Source organism: Aotus nancymaae, unplaced genomic scaffold (assembly GCF_030222135.1).
Source record: "Aotus nancymaae isolate 86718 unplaced genomic scaffold, 86718_ANA_hifiasm-v0.15.2.pri h1tg000030l, whole genome shotgun sequence".
In the NCBI taxonomy this organism is placed as follows: Eukaryota; Metazoa; Chordata; class Mammalia; order Primates; family Aotidae; genus Aotus; species Aotus nancymaae.
The window spans coordinates 29878540-29904337 of NW_026988443.1; the positions used below are offsets into that span (position 1 = coordinate 29878540).

Here is a 25798-nt window from a genome sequence, read left to right on the forward strand (position 1 = left end):
TCAGGATTGAAAGTAATTTTTTATTGATAAACATTTACACTAGAATTAGAAATGTCAGTAGAAAAATAAAATTTAAATAATTTTCTATTGTACAAAGATTTGATCATTTTGACTCTAGCAGTTAGTGAAATAACATAATATAAAAAGTTAAGCTGATTTTAGTCACAACCAGCCTTCAAGAGTGCACAAAAAAGAAATGCAGGTACACAACATTTTCTGCGTATGGTCTGCTAATGGCACCGAGGCTTCACATTCCAGGAAATGGTTACTGAGGGAAGGTTGATGTGTGCTGCAGCATAACAGGAACGTAATTCAAACCAGAGCAACCAGAAAGGATACTGGAGTCAAAAGCCAAAATACAATTTAAAATCTTAAAAAATAAGGAAGGGTTTAAAGGTAATTAATGAATTTTTCCTCACTAGTTTAAACATTTCATAAGGAGTAATATTTTGTGGCCAAAAGAAGTTAATAGCACAAAGAGACACTCTCTCTTAGAAATTCATGATGCTCTTGCGTATGAACTTAAGTTTCATGAAATGCTTTCACTACAAAATCCCAAATTGAAGAATCAAGAAGGCTGGGTACGGTGGCTCACATCTGTAATCACAGCACTTTGGGAGGCCGAGGTGGGTGGATTATATGAGGTCGGGAGTTCAAGACCAGCCTGGCATATGGTGAAACCTCATTTCTACTAAAAATACCAAAATTAGCTGGGCATTATGGTGGGTGTCTGTAATCCTGGCTACTTGGAGGCTGAGGCAGGAGAATCACTTGAACTTGAGAGGTGGAGGTTGCAGTGAGCTGAGACCACACCACTGGACTCCAGCCTGGGCAACAGAGCAAGATTCTATCTCAAAAAAAAAAAAAAATCAAGAAATCAGCTTTTATGGTCGGGAGGCTGCCTCCCTTTCCTTTATTTTTTTTAAAAAAAGCATAGCTAGGGGAGGATGTTTCTAAGAAATCAGTTTTTGGCAAAAAGACTCAAAACTATGTAAGGTAAAATGTTCAACACAATTGCTGATATTCTTCCATCTGAGTGACCACTCCCAAATAATTCTATTTGAGACATAAAAAAAGAGCCGGGCGTGGTGGCTCACGCCTATAACCCCAGCACTTTGGGAGGCCGAGGCGGGTGGATCACGAGGTCAAGAGATCGAGACCATCCTGGTCAACAAGGTGAAACCCCGTCTCTACAAAAAATACAAAAATTAGCTGGGCATGGTGGTGCACGCCTGTAGTCCCAGCTACTTGGGAGGCTGAGGCAGGAGAATTGCTTGAATCCAGGAGGCGGAGGCTGCGGTGAGCCGAGATCGCGCCATTGCACTCCAGCCTGGGTAACAAGAGCGAAACTTCGTCTCAAAACAAAACAAAACAAAACACAAAAAAGAAAATCAAAGATATTCCTTATCATTCAAATAGTCTTTCCCTGAAAAGATTAAGCTACACAGCTCAATATATTTCAAGTTTATATATTTATTCACAGGAGCATGATTCATACATTAGGATGTATGAAGCGTTCAATAATTCGAAGATACTTTTCATATGGAAAGTTTTTAATAAGAGTAATCAAAATATATCAAACAAGAAACAGAAACAAAGACACCTTTCAAAATGCCCTAACTTTATGACTTAGCTCCAGTGAAAAATATCTAACATTTTAATCATGGATCGGTATTTCAAAAATTAGTATTTAAGGGGATGAGCCCACTAACTACTGGCCCACATGTTTAGTGTATGAAATTATATCCAAAGAATGTTTTAGGTGAGCACTCATTCAACAGGCATTCTTCAGTAAGAGGCATCCTTCAATAGAGATGATGGAAATCATTTCCCATAATAAAGGATACAAATTCCCCAAATTTCTCAAACTGAAGGGATACTTCTGAAAATCACAGCTTTTTAAACTAAAAACTAGAATTTTTTACAATCTGCTTGGAAGAAAAGATTTGAGCTTCTTGTTGGGGAATTTGTAAGAATATGTGGCTGAATTAGAACTCTACATATAAGTTCCTGCTGAGTATATGTCACTATAATTTTGATACGTCAATTATCAAAATTAATAATGAGACAGGGTCTTGCCCTGTCACCTAAGCTGGGAATTCAGCGGCGCTATCATGGCTCACAGCAGCTGGAACCTCCCAGGAACAAGTGATCCTCCCACTTTAGACTCCTGAGTAGCTGGGACCACACCCAGCTATTTTTTTGTTTTGTTTTATTTTTTAGAAGAGATGAAGTATTGCTATGTTGCCCAGGCCAGTCTGGAACTCTTGGGCTCAAGCAATCCTCCTAAATCGATCTCCCAAAGTGCTGGGATTACAGGTGTGAGCCACTGCGCCCAGCCATAAGTGGTCTAATTACTCAAAAGAAAATGTCCAATTTTTGTGATCTCTTTGTAATTCTTTTCTATGAGTTTCCCTGGCGAACTGGCCCTCCTGACTTTCTTTTTTTTTTTTCTCAAATTGGGCAGACTCCAGAATCACAGTACATTCAGAGACTCTCCTCCTGGCTATTTTTAATCAGAAGCCAGAGTGCATATTGCTTTAAATGGAATAGATATGTTCATGTACATATGACCTCATGAGTTGTTAGCCTTAATCTCACAATGAAAACTTTCCTTTAAAGATTTCAGATTTAATTACCAGAAACTATCCTGAAGACAGGTAACAATCGCTACCACCACACTGATTGTATTCAACAGAAAACAGTTTAGGTGATAAGGATCAAATTAGATAATTTCTTCGATCCTTTCCCTTTCAGAAAGTCACAGTTTTCAGGCCTTTTAATGAAAAAGAAAGTTAGGCAGTAAAATAAAAATTAAAATGCTAAAATTGGCTGGGCAGTGGCTCACGCCTGTAATCCCAGCACTTTGGGAGGCCAATGCAGGTGGCTCACCTGAGGTCAGGAGTTTGAGACCAGCCTGGCCAACATGGCAAAACTCCGTCTTTACTAAATACAAAAATTAGCCGGGCATGGCAGCAGGCGCTTGTACTCCCAGCTACTTAGGAGGCTGAGGCAGGAGAATCGCTTGAACCTGGGAGGCGGAGGTTGCAGTGAGCCAAGATTATGCTTCTGCACTCCAGTCTGGGTGACAGAGTGAGACTCCATCTCAAAAAATAATAATAAAATAAAATAGCTAAAAATGAAATTTAAAAAAGCTATTGATATTTAACTCTCTTTAAAGATTACATTCTTTTGAATAAAAATCTAAAGGGGAGAGTAGGTGCATATCTGAAATTAAACTTCAGGCACTTTCCGGGACTTGATACCCAATACTGTAGAAATAGGCTGGGATTACAGGCGGGTGGATCATGAGGTCAAGAGATCGAGACCATCCTGGTCAACATGGTGAAACCCCGTCTCTACTAAAGATACAAAAAATTAGCTGGGCATGGTGGTGCACGTGCCTATAATCCCAGCCACTCAGGAGGCTGAGGCAGGAGAATTGCCTGAACCCAGGAGGTGGAGGTTGCAGTGAGCCGAGATCGCGCCATTGTACTCCAGCCTGGGTAACAAGAGCGAAACTCCGTCTCAAAAAAAAAAATAAATAAATAAAAGAAAAGAAAAGAAATAGGCTGAAGTCACCTATAGGCAAACACATTAAGCTAAAAAATCAATAACCACTAACTCTAGTTTCAGATGCACTTCTACAGTGTCTCAAGGGTCATTAGTAAACAAAAGTTACTAAGAAAAACTACAACAGAATGTTTAAAGAATCTTACCTGTGCCTCAATGTCCAAACCAATCTGGCTTAAAATTTCCAACTCAAGCCATTTAATAGGGTATGTGTGTTTCCAATTAAATGAAAGAAAATCAAGAGAATTAAAAGTGATACAGAAAGGTGGTACAGAAAATCTTCTAAAAAGTCTAAAGTAGCTAGCTTATTTAAATAAAACATACAAAATAACAAATTCACATCTCTTAAAATATCTTAATCAGAGGTCAAGACAGTTGTCTAGAAAATGTCACATTATTCATTGTTACCTACTCTTTACTTAGTGGAACCACAGCCACTACTTGAGTTATATTTAAATTTTTTTTCCTGTTTTATTTCATCAAATTTGTTCTCAAAGCTATACTCAACCAAAACCTATTTGGCATTTACTGTCACTAAGATGTAGCAAAGAAAAGAGTTTACCAAATATTAATCAAGATTAGATAAACTATGATTTTAATACAATATACTCTGCTCATTTGAAATAAACCAGTATCTTCCATAGTTTTCCAAAATATGCAACATCTCACAGAATACTGTAAATTTCAGTGCAAGGGATACCACCCCAGAGACACAGTTGACTTGACTCGGGTAAAGGTACATGTGAAAACTGCTTAAATTAAGTATCTACAAAAAAAAAATCCAGAAGACTTGTTTTGTTTTGGTTGAGAACGATGGGAGTCCACAAAAATCTTCAATTCTAGGAACTTCAAACTGAAGAAAAGGCTAAGATGTTGTCCTTCACATTCCCGTTCATCCAAGTTGCTTCATTTGAAGAACTAAGAAAACTCCACACTCCCTAATGTATTCTTTTGGAGGATTCCATAAAGTTTAGGTTCAACATCTCAGCATAAGGATGTATGCTATAGAGTAGCTAAAATCCGTAAAAAGGAGACCACCACGACGCAAAACGTCTGTCCAGTGCCCAAAGTGAGGGCTTCAAATGGTATCATTTCCTTCCCTGCTGCTCGGTAAACTCCAGCAATAGCTGCACCTGATTTAAAATGCAAGGGTGTTAAAAACAAAAAACCAAGGTTAACAAACTCATAAAAATACAACACTTAAAATACTACTATAAGTAGAATGTTCCAGATTTTTATATTGAAATTTAACTGTCATAGAAATGTTAGGTTTTCCCTATTCTTTCTGTGGACTGGTCTAGGCTTTGAGTATTCATTACAAGGCTTGCGATCACTTTTAGATGCTGACTCCTTAAAACCAAGAGTCTCCTAGATTTACTGAATAAAATAATCTGGAAGAAATAATCAAAATCACAAAGATAGCAATTCCCACAACCAGATTATGAACTCAAAAGTAACTGTTTATTCCCCTACCAGTAATAGGGACCTAATACATTTTTGGCAACAAATGAAAAAGAATCTTTTGAGTTAGACTAAGCAAGAAATGTTTCAGGCCACAGGGAATCGCCGCTCCACCTTCTATTATACTCAGAGTTCCCTTCAAGAAGTGGATGGAGGCTGAGTGCGGTGGCTCACACCTGTAATCCCAGCAGTTTGGGAGGCCGAAGCGGGCAGATCACGAGGCCAGGGGATTGAGACCATCCTGGACAACATGGTGACACTCTATCTCTACTAAAAATACAAAAATTAGCTGGGCATGGTGGCATGTGCCTGTAATCTCAGCTACTAGGGAAATTGAGGCAGGAGAATCGCTTGAACCAGGGAGTTGGAGGTTGCAGTGAGCTCAGAATGCCCCACTGTACTCCAGCCTGGTGACAGAGTAAGACTCCATTTCAAAAAAACAGAAAGAAATGGATGAAGGAGTAGAGGGGTGAGAAAGGAAGAGAGGAGGACCCTAAGCCATAAAGTGGTTATTAATTCAAAGGGCATGAGGGGAGAGAGATACTTAGGGATTCCTGTTTCACAGTCATTGATTGTTTTTATTATGTTAGTCACTATAACTGCCTGCAAACTGAGAAAACAAAACAAAAACCCCTGTATCTATGCAGATACCCATCTGAGTTACTATAGGAGTTCAGCATTGTACCAACGAAGTCAACATTTCATTTGTTTGAAAAGAATAGATCCAGCCGGGCACGGTGGCTCACGCCTGTAATCCCAGTATTTTGGGAGGCCGAGGTGGGTGGGTCACCTGAGCTCAGGACTTTGAAACCAGCCTGGGCAACATGGTGAAACCCCATCTCTACTAAAAATACAAAACATTAGCTGGGCGTGGTGGCACAGTCTATAATCCCAACTACTCAGGAGAGTGAGGCAGGAGAGTTGCTTGAACCCAGGAGGTGGAGGTTGCTGTGAGTCGAGATCACAACGATGCACTCAAGCCTGGGTAACAGAGCAAGACCCTATCTCAAAAAAACAAAACAACAAAACAACAAAAAAAGATCCAGCCAGGCATGGTGGCTCAAGCCCGTAATCTGAGCATTTTGGAAGGCTGAGGCAGGAAGATCCCTTGAACTCAGGATTTTGAGATCAGCCTGGACAACATGGCAAAACCCTGTCTCTACAAAAAATACAAAAATTATCTGGGTGTGGTGGCATGTGCCTGTAATCCTAGTTACTTGGGTGGCTAAGGTAGCGGAATACTTGATCTTGGGAGGTGGAGGCTGCAGTGAACTATGACTATGTCACTGCACTCCAGCCTGAGTGACAGAGCAAGACCTGTCTCAAATAGAAATAAACAATAAAAATTAAAAAAAAATAGATCCAGATTTCCCCGATTACCCTCCCCAACAAGATGCTCCAAACAAAATTCTCCTTGGTCGTAGTGTATTCATTCACTCAAATTTTTATCTGCAGAACACTTCTGTGTTTTATAAGGTATGGTCCCTATTCTCAAGGTACTTGGAATCTAGCTGGGGACACAAGACAGAAACAGATTTGAAATAATGCAAAGGAATACCCAGTGTCTCAATCACATGTTTACAATTATTATTATTTTTGAGACAGTGTCTCACTCTTTTGCCCAGGTTAGAATGTGGTGGCATGATCATGGCTCCCTGCAGCCTCAACCTCCTGGGCTCCACTGATCCTCCCGAGCAGCTGGGACTACAGGCACACACCAGCCACCATGCCTGGTTATTTTATTTATTTATTTTTTTTCATTCAACAAGTATTTATTGAGTGCCTACTAAGTGCCAGGCACTGTCACCAGGCATTGGGAACAGATACAGCAGTGAAGACAGACAAGGTACCTGCTCTCATGGAGCTTACATTCTAGTGTACACTCTAGCTTACATTTCAGTAGTAAGTAACATCATACTATCAAAATTAATAAAAGCACCAGAATGAAAACAAACCTTATTGCCTAACTGTTAAAAAGAAACTACATAATATTCAAAATTGTTTAATCACTTTTAACAGATAAAATCACTTTTTACATGCTGTTAAAACAGATTTTAACTATCAGTTAACTGAACATTCATCAAATATGCTACCAGGTGGGAAAGAAGAACATAACCCACATTCACATGCAAATATCCTTTGATACTTCTAGTCAAGTCAGTAATTCCCAAGTGATCCATTAATTTTTAGGAAAATGTACCTTTTTCCTGGCCAGTTTCTACTAGCATTCAAATCAAAGTACTTTGTAATTCCTCCTTAACACACATTTTCCACATGCTATGGCCAATAAATAGAGGAAACCTATTTGATGTTTAACCTCCCTCAAATCAGAGAACCATTTAGAATTTCAGACTACATGAAATGCTAACTCTAACTGTTAAACAGGTTAACTTCCTGTCAAAATCTGAAGTAGTTTTCTAAAAGTAAAACAAAAACTCTTCAAACCTATAATTTTTTTAAGTATAGTTCAATAAGTTAGGAATTTGGGTGTTTTGTTTAAAAGTCAGACTTGATATTTATATCACTAATAGAAGTCCAAAAGACACTGCAAATTCCATTAGTTCTATCACTTCTAAATGGTTCTCTAAATGTTAACTATGGCTTACCTGGCCATTAAAGGGTGTCTGGCCCTAAAATATAATAGGCATGTTTCAAAAAATGAAGAGGAATAATCAATTTATATAAATGTTCAATCTCATTCCAAAAATGTCTTACAAAAATGTTTCAGTAAGTACTTCCTAAAACATTTAGCAGGTTTTAGGACCTCAAAAATAATTTTCAGTTGGAAAAACACTTTTTCTGGGGAAGAGAATATGTTCTAGTTTTCAAGACAATTTATATAGTAACAGGGAAAGTCATTCAAAAATTAAAATTTGGGTCCAAGATTAAGTTTCAGGAACAGAGCATTTCATTTAATCCCTAGCAACAAGTCTGGAAAGGATAAATGTATTCCTAACATGCATACTATGAACAGTTCTTCCAAGGCCAGAACAGAAGCTCCACTTAGAAGCTAGGATCACCACCACAAAATATTACCTCATGGGGCTCCCCATGGTCCACTCTGCCCAGAGCCTCGCTTGAAATTCTGCTGATATCCATCCCGTTGATAGCCAGAGTAATCCCAGGGAGCACTGAACTGAGACTCTGTATAACCACTGCTTGGAGTGTTAGAGAATGAAGGGTGGTAACCATCATATCCTCCTCTGAATCCATTGGCAGGGCCCTGGTATCCATTCATCAAGCCTCTAGCACCACGGGAACCTCCACGAGATGCACCACAGCTATTGTATAGGGCTGACTACTACGTGGAAATCCAGTGTTCTGCTGAGGAGGCTGCTGGTGGTTACCAGTCACTTGATGGGACTGGTCCGGAAAACCATGGTAAGTGCCTACCACTGTTTGAAGTTGTTCTTGGTGAAGCTCTGTTTGTTCTACTTGGTGAGGCTGACTAGAAAAGCTCTGGTTATAACTGGCCTGGTACTGATTTTGCTGTTTTAAAGTTTCTGGTTCATTAACAGGAGGAACTGGGCATTCATATTGAACACTATTTGCATGGATTGGAATGGAGCTGCATTTACATTGATTCCACCACTATGTAAAGGTTTGCTTGTCCCAGTCTGAAATACTTGAGGCTGAGAAGCAGCAGGAAGGGATCATGATGCTGTAGTCTGGTCTGTATTTAAAGAGATTGTTGCCTGAATCTGATCAATTGGTTCCTTCTGTGGTTGTTGCTCTGTAGCAGGAGAAGGCTGGTACAGGGGTTGAGATGCTATATACCCCTCACTTGTGGATGACACCAAAGGAACCTGTGTAGCTTCTGGTTGTACAGGAACTTGATTAGGCTGAGCAAGTTTAGATTCAGAATGAACTGGAGGGCAAACCAGCTGGGGCATGTCCATGTTTTGTGCTGGATTCACAGGCTGTGCAGATACAATGGCAGGATCAAGTGTCTGGTTTTCAAAATCCAGAACTGAATCCTGTATGAAATTATAGGGACCCTGCATTTGTGCCATAAGGTCTCGTACTCGCTGTCTTCTCAGAAGGGGATCTGCTTGAGCCACTGGAGTCAAAGAGTGGGGCTCTGGTACTGAAGGGGATGAAGCCTGAGGCTGCTGCTGGGGTGAATTTACCACCTCAACTGTTTCAATTGTCCACTCATCTACCTGCTCCTTTTCACCACTGGTGAACTGTGTTTCTGCCATGAACTGTCTATTTACATACTCTGTTGATTAAACTTCATTTTGCTCAGTGTAGTCTTCCACTAGCTCAGGTTCAGCTTCAGCTACCTGATCTTCAACTGTAGGTGCTGCCTCTTCTTCCTCACACAACCCATTCTGGTGGTTGTGGGTGCTGTCAAAGTAGTTTGATTGAAAAACACACCTGACAATGTCCTTTAGAACTTTATAGCTGGTTCCACATACAGATTTTTCCTTCCCTTCCAGCAGGTCCCACAGGTGAATGGAGGAATGTTCATACTGTTCATTCAACCTCAAGCTCACGTCCCATTTAGGGTCTTCTAACTTACAGAATTCATCCAACAATGACAATTCTTCTTTGGACAATATTGGCACTCCATTCAAACCTTGTTTCAGGTCAGTTCGCACTTCATCATCTCCCAATTTGTCCAAAACATACTGTAGCTCAAGTACAGTTTTTAAACGTTTCTGTTCAGCTTCTTCTCTCTTAAGCTGCTCCCCACGTGCTGTCTTCTTTATTGTTTTCTGAATATCTTGACTTAATGCCATGAAACTCCTGTGTAATTCTTTTGCAAACTCCAAATTATTTGTGACTTCCTGGTACTTAGAAATGGCATCCAACTGATCTTGATTAAGCCTTTCCCCTTTGTTCATTTGTTCCTGGTAATCATCAAGCTTACCCTTTTTCTTCTCCAGGTTCTGAAGTTTCTTGTTGATCACCCCGAGGATCTGCTTCATAGCCTCGGTCTGCACAGCGCCGGCGCCAGTTGCAGGGTGCTGACAAGCCGGCGCGGTGGCCCCAGCTCCTGTGGCCGCCTCACTCCCGGAGGAACCCGACGGCGGTGGCAGTCCAGACGACTTGCTGCCGCTCCTGCTGTGGCTGGTGGCCGAGGGCATCTTCAGACCGCAAGGCAAGAGAAGAAAAAGCAGGAGGAAGGACAAGAGCGGCGAGTCAGGAGACGGACGGGACAACACGTGGGACAAAACGCGCAGCGGGCCTGGCTATTTTATTTATTTATTTGTTGTACAGACAAGGTCTCACTATGTCACCCAGGCTGGTTTTGAACTCTTGGACTTAAGTGATCCTCCCAACCTGGCCTACCAAAGTGCTGGGATTACAGGAGTAAGCCACCATCCCTGGCACATTTCATAAATATGATATGAAGGTATATTAATATATTTTAAAGAAAAGAAAGAACAATATTAACCCAAAGTTGGCTGCCTTGAACATTTAGTGATTTTAAATGTCCACCTCCACTGGCAATGCATACATTTTGTTACAAACATCTAAAAGGCATGTTTCACTGGGCCCCTTCAAAATTTAAGGACACAGAGTGGGTTGGGTAGAAAGAAGCTTAAGGAATTTGAACTGGGCCCTAAAGTGGGATTAGGATAATAAAGCGAAGAAAGGAAAAAGTATACCCGAGGAAGCAGCAAATGGGAAGGGAACAGACTATTCATAGAGCCTTAAAGACAGAAATGAACACATTTATTGCACAATTACTATGTGTCAGGTATTACGTTTTAGTACTTCATCTACACATCAGCTCAATCATGAAAGGGTATGAGACGGGTAGTATTATCTCTATTTTACTAAGGAACAAAGACAGGCCCTATGAGGCAGTCATCCTGGAGCAGAGGGTTTCCGAAGCAGCAGTAGGTGAGACGGTTGGAACACAGAGAAACTAGGCCACTTTCTCTCAAAAAAAAAAAAAAAAACTCAAGGTTCCAATTCACAGTGAAAAAAATTTACAAATCAGTAGGAATATTACATTTCTATATTATAAGAATATGTATGTATGTATGTGTATGTATGTGTATATATATATATATATATATATATACCCAAAAAAAGACATATACACCAAGATGGCTATTACTTAGGGATGGAAAAATTGAGGATTTTACATTTTAATTACTTATAATTTTAGTTTATATAAACTATACATTTATATTTATAAATGAGCTTTAAAATGATTTAAACTGACTGTTCTCATTTCTGTAACTGTGTCTTATCACATAAGCAGGCAAAAGCCGTAACAAAACAAACGCCCCCAAAACAGGCCTGAAAATAATTTATAACATCACGTTACTCCAGTTCTTACTGAGAAAGTCCTAAAGGGAAAAAAAAATAACCAGAGCACTAATTAGGTCCTTTTCTAAGGAAGAACTCCTTTTTTTTTTTTGGGAGACAGGGTCTTGCTCTGTTGCCCAGGCTGGAGTGCTGTGGTGGGATAACGACTCACTGCAGCCCAGCCTGGACCTCCGGGCTCCAGCAATCCTCCCATGTAGCTGGAACCACAGGTGCACTACCACACTCAGCTAAATTTTTTATTTTTATTTATTTATTATAAAAAAAATTTTTTTTTGAGACAGTTTCGCTCTTGTTGCTCAGGCTGGAGTGCAATGGTGCAATCATGGCTCACCACAACCTCTGCCTCCTGGGTTCAAGTGATTCTCCTGCCTCAGCCTTCCAAGTGGCTGGGGTTATAGCCATGTGCCACCATAGCTGGCTAATTTTTTTTTTTTTTTTTTTTTAAGACGGGGTTTCACCATGTTGGTCAGGCTGCTCTTGAACTCCCGACCTCAGGTGATCTGCCCGCCTTGGCCTCCAAAGTGCTTGGATTACAGGTGTGAGCCACCACGCCCAGCCTAATTTTGTTTTTTTAATAGAGACGGGGATGGCCAAGCATAGTGGCTCATGATTGTAATCCCAGCACTTTGAGAGGCTGAGGCAGGCGGATCACGAGGTCAGGAGTTTGAGACCAGACTGACCAACATGGAGAAACTCCGTCTCTACTAAAAATACAAAAATTAGCCAGTTTTAATAGCATACGCCTGTAATCCCAGCTACTCAGGAGGCTGAGGCAAGAGAGTTGCTTGACTCCAGGAGGTGGAGGTTGCAGTGAACCGAGATCATGCCACTGCACTCCAGCCTGGGCAACAGAGCAAGAACCCCCCCACAAAAAAAACAGGGACGGGGTTTCTCCATATGAGCCAGGCTGGTCTCCAATTCCTGACCTCATGATCTATCTGCCTCAGCCTCCCAAAATGCTGGGATTACAGACGTGAGCCATTGCGCCTGAGCAATTTTTAATTTTTATTTTGTAGAGGTGGGGTCTTGCTATGTTGTTAAGGCTAGTCTCAAACTCCTGGGCTCCAGCAAGCCTCCCACCTCAGTCTCCCAAAGTGCTGGGATTACAGTCATGAGCCATTACACCTGGCAAAGAATTCTTGTCATAAGAATTTGTCTTCTATCTTTACAGCAACCACACCCACATGAGTGGAAGTAATTCATCAACCATCTTGCAGCACCAACCCTGAAGTGATGATAGCTGATCAGAAAGGAGAAGTAGCTTCCAAAAAGATATTTTTCTTTTGCTGGTGGCATGTCTCACAAGATGTGTCTCACAAAGCTTAACATGACTTCCCTGAAGCCACTGAGATGAAATCTGACTCAGGAAGTCAAAGAGGTTAGCCAAGTAACAGGGCATTGCGGGTAGGAAAAAAACACACACACACATTAAAAAACTGGGGCCAGGTGCAGTGGTTCACGCCTGTAATTCCAGGATTTTGGGAGGCCAAGGTGGGCGGATCGCTTGAGCTCAGGAGTTCGAGACCTGGCAACATGACAAAACTCTGTCTCTACAAAAAATACAAAAAAAATAGCCGGGCATTATGGCACACATCTGTAGTTCTAGCTACTTGGGAGGCTGATGTATGAGGACTGCTGAAGCCCAAGAGGCTGAGGCTGCAGTGAGCCAAGATTGGCTGCACTCCAGCCTTGGTGACATAGGGAGACCCTGTCTCAAATAATTAATTAATTAATTAAGGACTTTTGGTTAAAAGCCACTCTTCCTTTCATCCTACTCAGGTATGTTTCTAAAATAGGTCCTGAAATTGACTAGTCATATTAAACATTTTTGACTGGTATTTTAATGTCTAACATACTTGTCAAGATTCCAGCAGTAATTGGTCCCACGATGCCCATCAACAGGATGCTTACAGACATGAACCTACCATATTTGTGATGTCTGAGGGTGAAGAGGGCCAGTAATCCAGCAGGGACATGAAAGAAGAGAGATGACACCAGTGCCCACAGGAACACACCATACCACATCTCTGTGCGGGAAGACAAAGAAAGGTGGTGAATCACTGCCTTTCCCATGACAATCACTGCAGAGGGTACTCATCAGAACCAGGGATTTCATTTTCAACACCATTTCTTTTTTCCTTTTATTTTGAATAATTGTTATTTTTAAAGACAGGGTCTTACTCTGTCACCCAGGCTGCAGTGAAGTGGCACCATCATGACTCACTGCAGCCTCGATCTTGTAGGCCTGGGTGTTCTTCCACCTCAGCCTCTGGTGTAGCTGGGACTACAGGCATGTGCTACCATGCCTGGCTAAATTGTTTTTCTTTTTTTCTTTAGAGATGGGGGGGTCTCATCATGATCTCAGACTGGTCTTGAACTCCTCAGCTCAAACCATTCGCCCACCTCAGCCTCCCAAAGGGCAGGGATTACAGGCACTGCACCCCACCTTCAGCACCATTTAGTTGCAAAGTAGGGTTCATCAGTCAAATATTCAAGTATTGATGGTTTTAGAGGGCTCAACAAACTACTGCCCTTACCTGCTTTTACATAGACTTATCTGAACCCATTCAAAATACTTTTATATATACACGCTTACCTGAAACCATTTACAAGAGTTTTGTACACACACACTTATTCAACCCATGCCCTTTCTTTTTTTTTTTTTTTCAAAAGACAGGGTTTCACCATCTTGGCCAGGCTGGTCTGGAACTCTTGACCTGGTGATCCACCCACCTCAGCCTCCCAAAGTGCTGGGATTACATGCATGAGCCACCATGCCCAGCTGCCCTTTCATTTAAGTATTGTTTATGGCTGCTTTCCAGCTTCAAGGGCAAAGCTGATAACAGTGACACAGACCACATGGCCCATAAAACCTAAAATATTTACTATCTGGCCCCTCACAGAAAAAGCTGACCAACCCTGTACCCTCAAACTGAAAAAAAAAAAAAAAAGTTCAAAATTGACCTAAATAATGTCCCCCTCCATGGCTGGGCACAGTGGCTCACAATTACAATCCCAACACTTTGGGTGGCCAAGGTGGGCACGTCACTTGAGCCCAGGAGTTCAAGACTAGCTTGGGCAATACAGTAAAACCCCACCTCTACAAAAAACACAAAAATTAGTCGGGTGTGGCTATCGCACACATGTAGTCCCAGCTTCTCCAGACACTGAGGTGGGAGGATTGCTTGAGCCTGGGAGGCAGAGGCTGCAGAGAGCTGAGATCATGCTACTGCACTCCTGCCAGGGCAACAGAGTGAGACAGTCTCAAACCCCCACCCCCCCACAGAAAACCAAAAAACCCAAACCAACAAAAATAATTCCCCCATAAGAGGCAGAACCCCAAGTACCAATTGGTAGGGTCAACATTCCAGAAGTAATTGTAAACTTTGCAAGCAATGCCTGCTGGATCTTTCTTGACCTTTTGCTCACTCACTCTTCTAAAATGGAAAGCTATACAATTATATTCATTCCACAATCACTTCAAAGACAATGCAGTAAACATCAATCCATCACGTCCACCTCCTATTAGGATTTCAAAGCTCTTAAGATATCAAATAAATACAAAAAAAATAGAAATGTTTGAAGACAAATGGCAGGTAAACAACCGTACAGGTTAGGAGAGCTGGCCTCCTACAGAGCTCTAATCACTCTTAAGGTGTCTGTCATTCAGGCAACATTAAGGTATACATAATCATCAACTATGTATGAAAAACTATCCATGAGGCACCCTGGAAAATATAAAGGAAACAAAATCATCTAGCTGGAATGTGGTGACTTTACAATTTGTTAAATGGCCCATGTAGCATTTCAGCCCCTCTCCCACTCTTAGAATCCTCAAGATAGCTCTCCAGCTACCCTTAGGTAGGGATTGGCAGTGACACATTAGATAAAACCCACTGTCCATCCTTGGCTAGAGGCAGGTAAGTAGCAAGTGATTTTTGAGATCAGTGAAGAGCTTAGAACAGCAGGGTTCCTTGACCATCGCTCTCTGCCACCCTATGGACATTTGGACCAGATGACTTCATCGTGGGGCCGCACTGTGCATGGTAGGACATGGAGAGGCACGTCCTGCCAGCAGTACTCTCTTCCCAGTCCTGTCAACCAAAAATATTTCCAGACATTGTCAAATGTCCCTGGGGGTGGGAGGTGCAAAACTACCCTGATTAAAAACCACAGGCTTTACTAACGTGCAGAGGCTTTATAAGAGCAGAAACAGTTAAAGCTATAAAGACAGATGAGGGACACCTTATGGGGAGTTTGACAGCAGACTAAGTGTTAGAGATAAGCTGCCTTAGAAAACCCCCTCTGTGCTAGCTGGTCCCTTCCCCCAACTCTGATTGCTCTGCAGCTGCATTCCTGAACTCCCGCCTAGGCCCCATATCAAGGCTGCCAGACCTGCTACAATTAAGCAAAGCCTCATTACAGTCATCCGGGCAGCTCGGAGAAGGTCAAGGAAAACAGATGTTTGTTATCCATACCTGTAAATTCCTGTAAAATCCTGTTTTTCAAACTGCCGCCAGAAAAGTCACAGGATGATGTATTATAAATCTGTCACAAGTCCACAAACCATCTCTGTGCCTGTTACAAGCTGATAAGATCACCTCAGTCCTGAAACTCCCTTACAGCCCTCTCACCCCATACAAACCCCTCATTTTGTAAGCACGGGGCTGCCTCCTCTGACAGTTACAGAGCAGCCAGGCAGGGTAATAAAACTTGCTTGCCAGACTTTGGGTCTATTCTTCTTTCTCTCGGCTGACCTTACACTAAGGACTTAACGAAAGATCTGGAAGTGCCAATGTAGGTTTTTAGCAGTAAAGGCTTGTCACGGCATTAGTCCACAGGGCCCCCTGACACTCCTAGCTGGAATACAAACTGGAAAACCACCTATCCGCAGGGTAATTTGGAAGTCAAATGTGCATAGCCTTTGCTGCAACAATTTTACTTCCAGGGATACACCCTACAGAAAAGCACAGATAGGCAAGGACAGAGGTAACAAGAGAGTCTCAAGAGCATTGTCTGTAACAGCAAAAACTAGAAGTCAACCACATAGCTATGACTGTAGGACTTGGAAAACACATTCTGTGCATCCGCCTAATAGAATACTACACAGTCCCATTAAAATACGCAACAGATGTATATATATTGAAGGTGCAAGATGCCCAAGCCACATTGTGAAGTAACAAAAGCCAGCTGCTTGTAGAATAAGAAAACAAACATAATAAACATACATGTGGAAATGCTTCTGTGTACTGAGTATGTTTATTTAATAAATATTTATTAGATAGGCCAGGCGCAGTGGCTCACGCCTGTAAACCCAGCACTTGAAGCCAGGAGTTCGAGATCAGCCTGGCCAACATGGTGAAACACCGACTCTCCTAAAAATACAAATTAAAAAATTAGCCAGGTGTGGTGGCCAATGCCTGTAATCCCAGCTACTCAGAAGGCTGAAGCATGAGAATTGCTTGAACCTGGGAGACAGAGGTTGCAATGAGCCCAGGGCAACACAGTGAGACTGTCTAAAAAATAAAAATAAGAAAAGAAAAAGCAAAGCTTTTGTTTTCACAAGAACTGTTCAGGAAGAATGAGCCTATTGGATTGAACAATTTAAAAGAGACCAGTTGGGGCATCAATCAGCTTGAGGGGATTAGTGAGGGGGAGGAGGGGAGGGCCAGAAGCTTTACTGGAAGCTGTGTTTGCACTGTAAGCAGACTGTTAGTATGTGTGTGTTTTTTTTCCCCAGATCAATGAAAACCACAGTTCTATGAAGGTATTTTTATTCTGTTTACACAGGCTTCTTAATCTTGGGAAGCCGGATTTAAGGGGCCATTGGAGATGAGGGGTGGAGCCAAATCCCCTTAAGCCACCCTTGGCCATGGTCACAGATGACTGCTCAAATTCTTTGCTCATTTGGAATTAATGAAGCTTCCATTCAGAGCATATTCTGAATACTTCTAGTGAAAGTGCTCAGGTCTTGTTCTGGATAAATGGTTCTCGGTGAAAACATCAAGGATGCCCCAATTAAGTCTCAATGCTTATTAAAAATAACAAATGAGGCCAAGCACAGTGGGTCACATCTGTAATCCCAGCACTTCGGGAGGCCGAGGCCGAGGCGGATGGATCATCTGAGGTTAGGAGTTCCAGGCCAGTCAGGCCAACATGGCGAAACCCCGTCTCTACCAAAAATCCAAAAATTAGCCAGGCTGGGTGGCGCATGCCTGTAATCCCAGCTTCTCAGGAGGCTGAGGAAGGAGCCTTCCTCCACCAATGAAAAAAGCTACCTTTAGTCAATCAGAAATTGAGGGCAGGATTCTCAGTTTTCAGGGTTTCAGGCCTCCACCTCTTCCACAACAAATCCATATCCTCCTGCAGCTTCTTTTCTGGCTGCCATTAGGCCGGGAGCTACCCCTGCCTTCCACTGCCCAGAGATTCGCCCTCACTGGCTAGCAGCATCTCTAGAGGGAGCAGCGCCTGCGTCTGGATACTGCTCTGGCCTAACAAATGTGCACCTGCCAGAGCTCTGGTACCCACAAATCCTTTCTGCCTGAGCAGCTACTGTGGCCCTGGCTCATTCAGAGCAGCCCGGCCTCCCAGCTGAGGCCCCCTGTCTACCACCCACTGCCAGCTCATCCCCAAGCCACAGCACAGGACCATGCTTCTCTTCCAAAGCAGAAAGACCATCTTCTATCCCAGAGTCCTCACCTGCCACTCCCAAATCAATCTGACTCTCTGACCACCCAAACACCAAGTCTGCAGAAAGTTCTATGATGGCACCGGGAATTCACTGCCCCAAAGAGGACAAACGCGATGCAAACCTGCCTCCAAGAACTCAAAACAATCTTCACCTGGCTGTTGTCTTCCCCTACTGACCTGAGACCAGCAGTGGGACCCTGCTATCCAGGGCTTCTGCTGGAGCTGACAAAGTTTTAGGGGTAGGCTGTGCTTTCTGCAGTAACTCAAGGCACTGCTGGAGCTTGGCTTCCTACCAGCTGCCCCAGAACCACTGAGGCCTTGAGCCGGGAGGCAAAGCCTTAATCTGCCAGAAACACGCTAAGCTGGTAACTTCCAGGAAAGCAGGTTGGAACACAGGTGTGCCATCCAACTGCTAAGGGCTGAATAATGTACCCTTACTATTCCTATGTTAAACCCAACTTCACAGTCCTGTTGGGTTTAACATAGGAATCGTAAGGGTACATTACTTATAATAATAGTAAGAGAAGTAATAATAGCAATAATAGTAAGAGAAATATCAAGAGATTGAGAAGAGATTCTCATGTTGATGACATGGTGAGAAGGCAGCCATCTGCAAGTCAGGAGGGTCTTCACCAGAACCTAACCACCCTGACACCCTAATCTCACACTTCCAGCCTCCAAAACTAGGAGACATTGTCTGTTTTTAAAGACAGCTAGTCTGTGCTTTTTTGTTATGGCGGCCCATGCTGAGATAAAAATGTCACCCATCCCCATTTCCCTAGAAGCACAGCCCCTGTCCCAGGAGGCCTGCTAAGCCACCAATCCACATCTCTATTTTCCAAAAAGCTTCAAGGCCAATTTGTAAACACATACACAGCAGGCCAGCATTCTGAGAAGGGGAGGCATGCCGCACCCCCTACAACCCTGAGCCACATTCATTAGCTCCCTCACTACGTATTTTATATAGCATCACTAAAGTCACTTCAAGTAAGAAAAAAAGAGGTTTTATTAGAGATGAGTAGAGGAGTACGCTTATATATAAACCACTTTCACATGGATGAGGTTATTACAAGACTCTAAACAGCAAAAGCAAACGTGGATCTAAAATGCTTTTTAAAAAACTAAGTGATTTCCCTTTAATCTACTGCACCTTAATAGCCATCCACTTAGTAGCCATTTATCGATTGTCATACAGTACTTTTCATTTCACTGGCTCAAAACTCTCTCAGAAATCTTTGTCTACATATCTTACAGTATTTCTTTGTTCACTGCTTTAAAGCAAGTACATTACTTCAGCTTTGTTTACTTTGGCAGCTAAAGGCACATCATCTCCCTATGGTGAAGTACAAATCAGGTCATTAATCTGTAATACAATATGATATGGGAAAATCAGATTAAGCATTGTGGTAGAATGGGCTCCCAAAGGTGTTCCCATCCCCATCTTCAAAACCTGTGAATAGATTACCTTCCGGGGCAAAAGGGACATTGTGGTGATTAAATTAAGGATCTTGCAAAAGGAGACTGTCTTGGATTTTCCAGTTAGGCCTAATGTAATCACGAGAGTCTTTGTAAGAGGGAGGTAGATCAGGGTCAGAAAGGTTTGAAGATGTCATGCTGCTGGCTTTGAAGAAGAGGAGGTGGCCACGAATCAAGGAATGTAGTAGGTGGCCTCTAGAAGCTGGAAAAGGCAAGGAAGGAAATTCTTCCTAGAGCCTCCAGAAGGAACACAGCCCTGCTACACCTTGGTTTTAGCCCAGAGACACCCAATTTGGACTTCTGACCTCCATAACTGTAAGACAATAAAATTTGTATGACTTTAAGCTGCTAAATTTGTGGAGTTAATTACAGCAGCAATAGCAGTCATAAAAACACTGAGAAGTTAATCATTAATCAGTCAAATATATATTGACCTCATTCTCTATGCTGACACATCAGTGGAAAAAAAAAAAACAAGAAAAAAAAACACTAAGATCCCTACCCTAAAAGATATTTGAGGATTTGCTTGAGGATGTATTTTCAGACAAACATATCTATAAGGTACATATTCAGAGAGATATTGCACTGAAACAGAACAGACACAGAGAGCAGAATCCTCTAGTGGATTCTGTATTAACACAAGGGTCTATAATGGCCGGCTCCCTGGCCTCTAACCTCCACAGCCAAGTCACTTGACTCCCAACCAAGGCCTCAAGACCAACCTGGCCCCAAACAGCAGCAATGGAAAGAACCTGAGCCAAGTGGGCAGCACGATGCTCAGCACGCAGCCCTCCCTCCAGCTGGCCCCACTCTAATCTTGTGTTCCAGCCAAACAACTGGGTCAGCAAGGCCACTTTCTCTTCTGGGGTTCTAAGTAGACCACATGAGTCCTCCTGGGGGTTAAGAGTCTTATGTAGTCTTGGCAGGGCGAGGTGGCTCATGCCTGTAATCCCAGCACTTTTGGAGGCCAAGGTGGGTAGATCACCTGAGGTCAGGAGTTTGAGACCACCCTGGACAACATGGTGAAACCTTGACTACTAAAAGTATAAAAATTAGCCAGGAGTGATGTTACGTGCCTGTCATCCCAGCTACTCGGGATGCTGAGGAAGGAGAATCACTTGAACCTGAGAGGCAGAGGTTGCAGTGTGCCAAAATTGCACCATTGCACACCAGCCTGGGCGACAGAGCAAGACTCCATCTCAAAAAAAAAAAAAGTTTTCTGTAGTCCTGCAACTCTATGCTGAAGCTGGGCTGCCTTGATACTAATCGCCCATCAGCCTGCAGCCCTGCACGCTGTCCACTGGGAGACTCCTCTCTTACCAAAGCTCACCTCCCTGCCTGGAGGTCCAATCGTCTCCTCCACTCCTCCCTAACAAGATGACATGCCCACTGAACTACCAACTGTAATCGACCACCTCTCTCTGGATACTGCCTTCCTGCTCCTCCTTGATTCTTGGAGGTGACCCTGGCCTGCCTCACCCCAGTGGTCTCTGGGTCCTAGCCTGATCAGACCTTCTCTGTCCTGATGGGCCTTCTATCCATGCAAAGCCGGTAGGTTTCTTCAAAGTTTCTTCTTTGTACAAAGAAGGTTTATTCTCAGGATGATGCAAATATTCTCAAATTAATTGTGGTAATGGTTGTATAACTGTGTAAATATACTAAAAACCACTGGATTATATACTTAAAAAGTCAGAATCATCCCATCTCTGCTCAAAACCCCCCAGTAGAGCCCTCCAGGATCCGCCCTCCTCTCCTCCTCTCTGCTTTGCCCACATAGTCCCTCCAGGCACCCTGACCTCCTCAGTGTTTCCTCTGCAGGCTCTTGCTCCAGGCCCTCTGAATCTGCTGCTCCCTGGCCTAGAACACTTGCTCTTCCCACAATAGCTGTTGGCTCATTCCTCACTTCCTTCAGATTTTGACTCCAATGTCATCACCATTGAGGGCCTCCCCATCACCTTACAGCAAACAGCATCCCACTCCTGCACCACGCAGGCCCTGCCAATTCCCAGGCCCCTCACCACCAGCTGTTTTGTTTGTTGTCTCTCTCTCCCCATTGGAATGAAAGTTCCATGTGGGAAGGGGCTTTGTTTTGTTACTAACAAAATCTTGACTTGGTGCCTGGAAAACAACAGGCACACAATCAATACTGAGCAAATATTTTTTGAGTGAATGAATAAATGACTGGTCCAAGTATGACCAGTCTTGATTTCAACAAGGACAACACAAAAACATTACTGGGTTTCTAATTATCACAAGATCTAATTTGACACTGATTTAGTGAAATGAAATCTGTATCTTCAGAAGATGAATGTCATTCCTGATACAAGATAAAGATGTCAGCTTCTTGGTTTTGAGATTTGTTAAAAATGACAATAAAGGAAATTTTTTTAACCTGCATTTGCAGTTTAGTCATTTATTTATATTTATTTATTTATTTATTTATTTTGAGACAGAGTCTCGCTCTGTGGCCCTGGTGGGAGTACAGTGGCACTGCAACTCACTGCAACGTCCCACTCCTGGGTTCAAGCGACTCTCCTGCCTCAGCCTCCCTAGTACCTGGAATTATAGGCATGCACCACCATGCCTGGCAATGTTTTGTATTTTTAGTAGAGATGGGGTTTCACCACGTTGGCCAGGCTGGTCTTGAACTCCTAACTTCAGGTGATCCACCCATTTCAGCCACCCCCAGTGGTGGGATTACAGGTGTGAGCCACTGCAAACGTCATTTAGATGTCTACCCAACCCTCCTTAGGTAAATGGCTAAACTCCAAATACAGGTAAAAAAAAAAAAATTGGCTGGACGCGGTGGCTCACGCCTGTAATCCCAGAACTTTGCAAGGCTGAGGCAGGCGGATCACCTGAGGTCGGGAGTTCAAGACCAGCCTCACCAACATGAAGAAACCCCGTCTATACTAAAAACACAGAATTAGCCAGGCATGGTGGTGCATGCCTATAACCCCAGCTACTTGTAAGTCTGAGGCAGGAGAATCGCTTGAACCCGGAAGGTGAAGGTTGCAGTGAGTGGAGATCGTGCCATTGCACTCCAGCCTGGGTAACAGGAGCGAGACTCTGTCTCAAAAAAAGAAAAAAAAAAAAAGAGAGAAAAAATCAATTCAGTGCTTCCTGGTATACATAAATATGTCAGAATACTTCACAACAATGATTCTGCCATAATGAGTTGGCATAAACTGCAAGTAACCTTTTCTGTGGGGCCAAAATACAAATACACCAGATTCAGGACAATGAATGCAATTTCTGTTCAACAGACTTTTGTGTCTCAAATAGGATATAACTTCATGCATTTATTATGCCCATCACTCCTGCTAAAGATGAGACACAGCAGGGAGGTTATGTATTTATTGACAAATTCTGACCTAGATGGGGTCAAGGGCTAGGCCTCACACCTGCTCATACCCACAGACCAGAGCCTGCACTTGGCCAAATGTATACTTACTGAATAAACGATCTCTGGTAATCAATACCCCAAGTTACATATCCGTAGCAATAACCATAAACTCAAGTACATATTGAAGTTTAAGATTTTCAGAAAAAAACTCTGAAGGTAAAACAATTCACATGGCTACAAATTATCTACTGTGACGTATTAAACCTATCCCAAATCCACTTATCTCAATCTTTTCTTAATGAAAGGGAAGTAAAAGCCAGAAAGACTCAACAGACTATTCAGTTCCTACTTATGACCCTACCTATGACATTTAATTAAGAGAGGATGCAGGTACCCTTACAGCAGAGAGTTCTGATAGACACCATCCTCACCAAATGAGAAAACTTAGTAGTATCAGTGAAGATACAAACTGACATTCAACGACTCTTTTTATTTTTTTAGATGGAGTCTCACTCTGTCACCCAGGCTGGAGTACAGTGGCACAATCTTGGCTCACTGCAACCTCTGACTCCTGGGTTTAAGAGATTCTCGTGCCTCAGCATCCCGAGTAGTTGGGATTACAGGGCACACACCACTATGCCTAATTTTTGTATTTTTAGTAGAGACAAGGTTTTGCCATGTTGGCCAGGCTGGTCTTGAACTCCTTAGCTCAGGTGATCTGCCTGCCTCAGTCTCCCAAAGTGCTGGGATTACAGGCGTGAGTCACCTTGCTGGGCTGACATTCAATGTCTCTTGATGTGATGTACTGGTAAGTGCACATCAACTACGTAGATAGCGTTCTGACCAAAAATGTTTAATCTAAATCTAATCATGAAGAAAATCTAATGAACCTAGACTGTAAAACAGTCTATAAAACAATTCACATGAACTCTTCCAAAATGTCCATCTTAAGAAATTCAAACAAGGAAGGAACTGTTTTAGTTGAATGAAACTAAAGAGACTGGACAACTTAATGCAATGTGTGAACCTTAGATCATGGAATTTTTTTTTTAAATATTCCACATAAACTATATTCCACATAAAAATGTGGACAATTGGGGAAATTTAAACAAGGCCCATACATTAGATAACAATATTCTATCATGTTAAATTTCTTGGATATTATATGGTTTTGTGGTTATTACAGAAAATGTTTTTTAGACGATACATGTTAAGATATCAGGCATCAAATGTTATATGATTTCTGCAACTTTGTACTGAATGACTCCAGAGTTGAAAAGGGATATATGACACACATCCAAGTGTGATATATATATATAGATAGATACATGTGATTATATACATATATATATACACACACGTATCTATCTATATATATATATAGAGAGAGAGAGAGAGAGAGAGCGCGTGCGCCAAAGAATCAAAATATAACCAAACCTAAGTAAAGAGCGCATGGGTACTTGTCCTGTTCTCTCAATTTTTCGGCAGGCTTACAATTTTTCAGGAAAGGGGAAAAATTAAGCAAACAAAAACAGATTAATCTGGTCCCAGTAGTGCCTCCAGATTGAACAAACATTTCATTTTTCACATAGGGTCCCCAGAATACCATCAATTTTTTGATATCACTGTCAAAAGCGATCCTAGCACCTTCTGAAATAAAGTGAGCTCCCAGATTCTCTTTTCAGGCATGACCCCAATCTGCCTCATTACCAGCTACTTCACAGTCCCCACTAGGAAAAACCCCGGGCACATCACACTGCAAGTCCCAGGTGTCCGCTGAACGGCGCCTGCCAGTCGCTGCCCAGGGGATGAGAAACCACAGGTGCCTTGTTTGGGACTAGAGTCCGGAATCCCGTCCTCCCTCCCTCGGCTCTGCTCCCTCGTTGTTTATGAAGATCTCAGTCCCCTCTGCTGGGAGCCCCACCTCTCCTTCCAGGAACACGGGCCCCAGTCTTCTTGCCTTTCAAGGTCCACACAAATAACTGTGCCTCCCCTCAAAGCCTTTCTCTGTCTTCCCAGGTGAAGTCCTCGCTCCTCCCTCCAGCTTTCCAAGCACGGGCAGTTCTTCCTGGCACTGGAACTCTGAGCAACCCTCCTAGCAGGCCCAGCTCATGCTACAGGGGGCAGGAAGAGTTCAAAGGAAGTTGTGCCAAAGATCTGGAAGGCTTAGTGGGAACGCGGCAACAGGTGGCACCAGGTCTCGGAAGGAGATTCCTGGAAAGCCGAACGGGTATCGGAGAGGATGGATTTAGCCAGAGACGCCCGCGATTGCGGAGAGGCCAGGCTGCAGACCTCGGGCAAGGAGAGCGCGAGCTCTGACCCCTCAGCCGGCCGGGCCGCTCCGAGGCCCCTCGAAGGAGGCGGGTGCCGTGGGGCAACCCAGACGGGGCGGGGACCACCGCCGCCAGGGCTCGTGGGGTGCAGGTCTGAACCCGGGGTGCTCGGAAGCTCCAAAGGCCAAGACCCGCTGGGTGGCGGCCGAGCGACCTCCAGCCCCGGGCCCACCTGCGGCCACTCCCCGAACCTCACGGCCAGCGGGGCTCGGGGGCCAGGGAGGAAGTGACGGGGAAAGGGGGCCCCGGGCGAGCAGCGGGACACCCCCTTTCCAGGAGGACAGCGCCCACTCCGCCGGTTGGCGGCGCACAAGGGACCCCGCCCAGACTCCGGACGCCCACAGCCCCACCGAAGCGGCGGCGGGGCGCGCAGTGCGCAGGCGCGGGACGGGCCGTACCTGGGAAGGAGCAGAGGGAAGTGGAGTTGGGGCACAGGGTCCCGTTGCCCACCCGCGGCACAAGCTTTAGGCTCAGGATCTGCTGCAGGAGCCCGGCCGACCCGCCGCTCCCCTCGCGCTCCATCTCATCGCCATTCACCACAGAGAGATGAGGGACGAACGCCCAAACTGCAGCAGCGGCCAGTCCTCCGCACCCTCGCCGCCTCAGCGTCACCTCCAGCCCGGCCCTC

The 25798-nt window shown here is 43.5% G+C and overlaps 1 protein-coding gene across 3 annotated transcripts; it reads right to left on the bottom strand.

Annotated features, from left to right (window-relative positions):
* TMEM170A (transmembrane protein 170A) lies at nucleotides 1-25798 on the bottom strand. 3 transcript variants are annotated; one of them, XM_012437458.3, is made up of 3 exons: nucleotides 25569-25798; nucleotides 13251-13352; nucleotides 1-4706 (listed from the first exon to the last, which is right to left on the bottom strand). In XM_012437458.3, exons 1-3 carry the CDS (start codon nucleotides 25690-25692, stop codon nucleotides 4576-4578), a joined length of 357 nt encoding a protein of 118 aa, XP_012292881.1. In that variant the 5' UTR covers nucleotides 25693-25798; the 3' UTR covers nucleotides 1-4575. The 3 variants fall into 3 exon arrangements, 2 of the variants coding, with proteins under 2 accessions (XP_012292881.1, XP_012292880.1); XM_012437457.3 differs by having other exon boundaries at nucleotides 13182-13352; XR_010344898.1 differs by lacking the exon at nucleotides 25569-25798 and adding an exon at nucleotides 8071-10127 and having other exon boundaries at nucleotides 4637-4706; nucleotides 13251-13334.

Coding starts and splice junctions, on each gene's coding strand:
- TMEM170A (XM_012437457.3), bottom strand. CDS start 25,692: ATGGAGCGCGAGGGGAGCGGCGGGTCGGCCGGGCTCCTGCAGCAGATC. Junction 13,353..25,568: donor TTCCCTCTGCTCCTTCCCAG/GTACGGCCCGTC, acceptor CTTCCCGCACAG/AGATGTGGTATGGTGTGTTC. Junction 4,707..13,181: donor TACTGCTGGAATCTTGACAA/GTATGTTAGACA, acceptor ATTTTAAATCAG/GTGCAGCTATTGCTGGAGTT.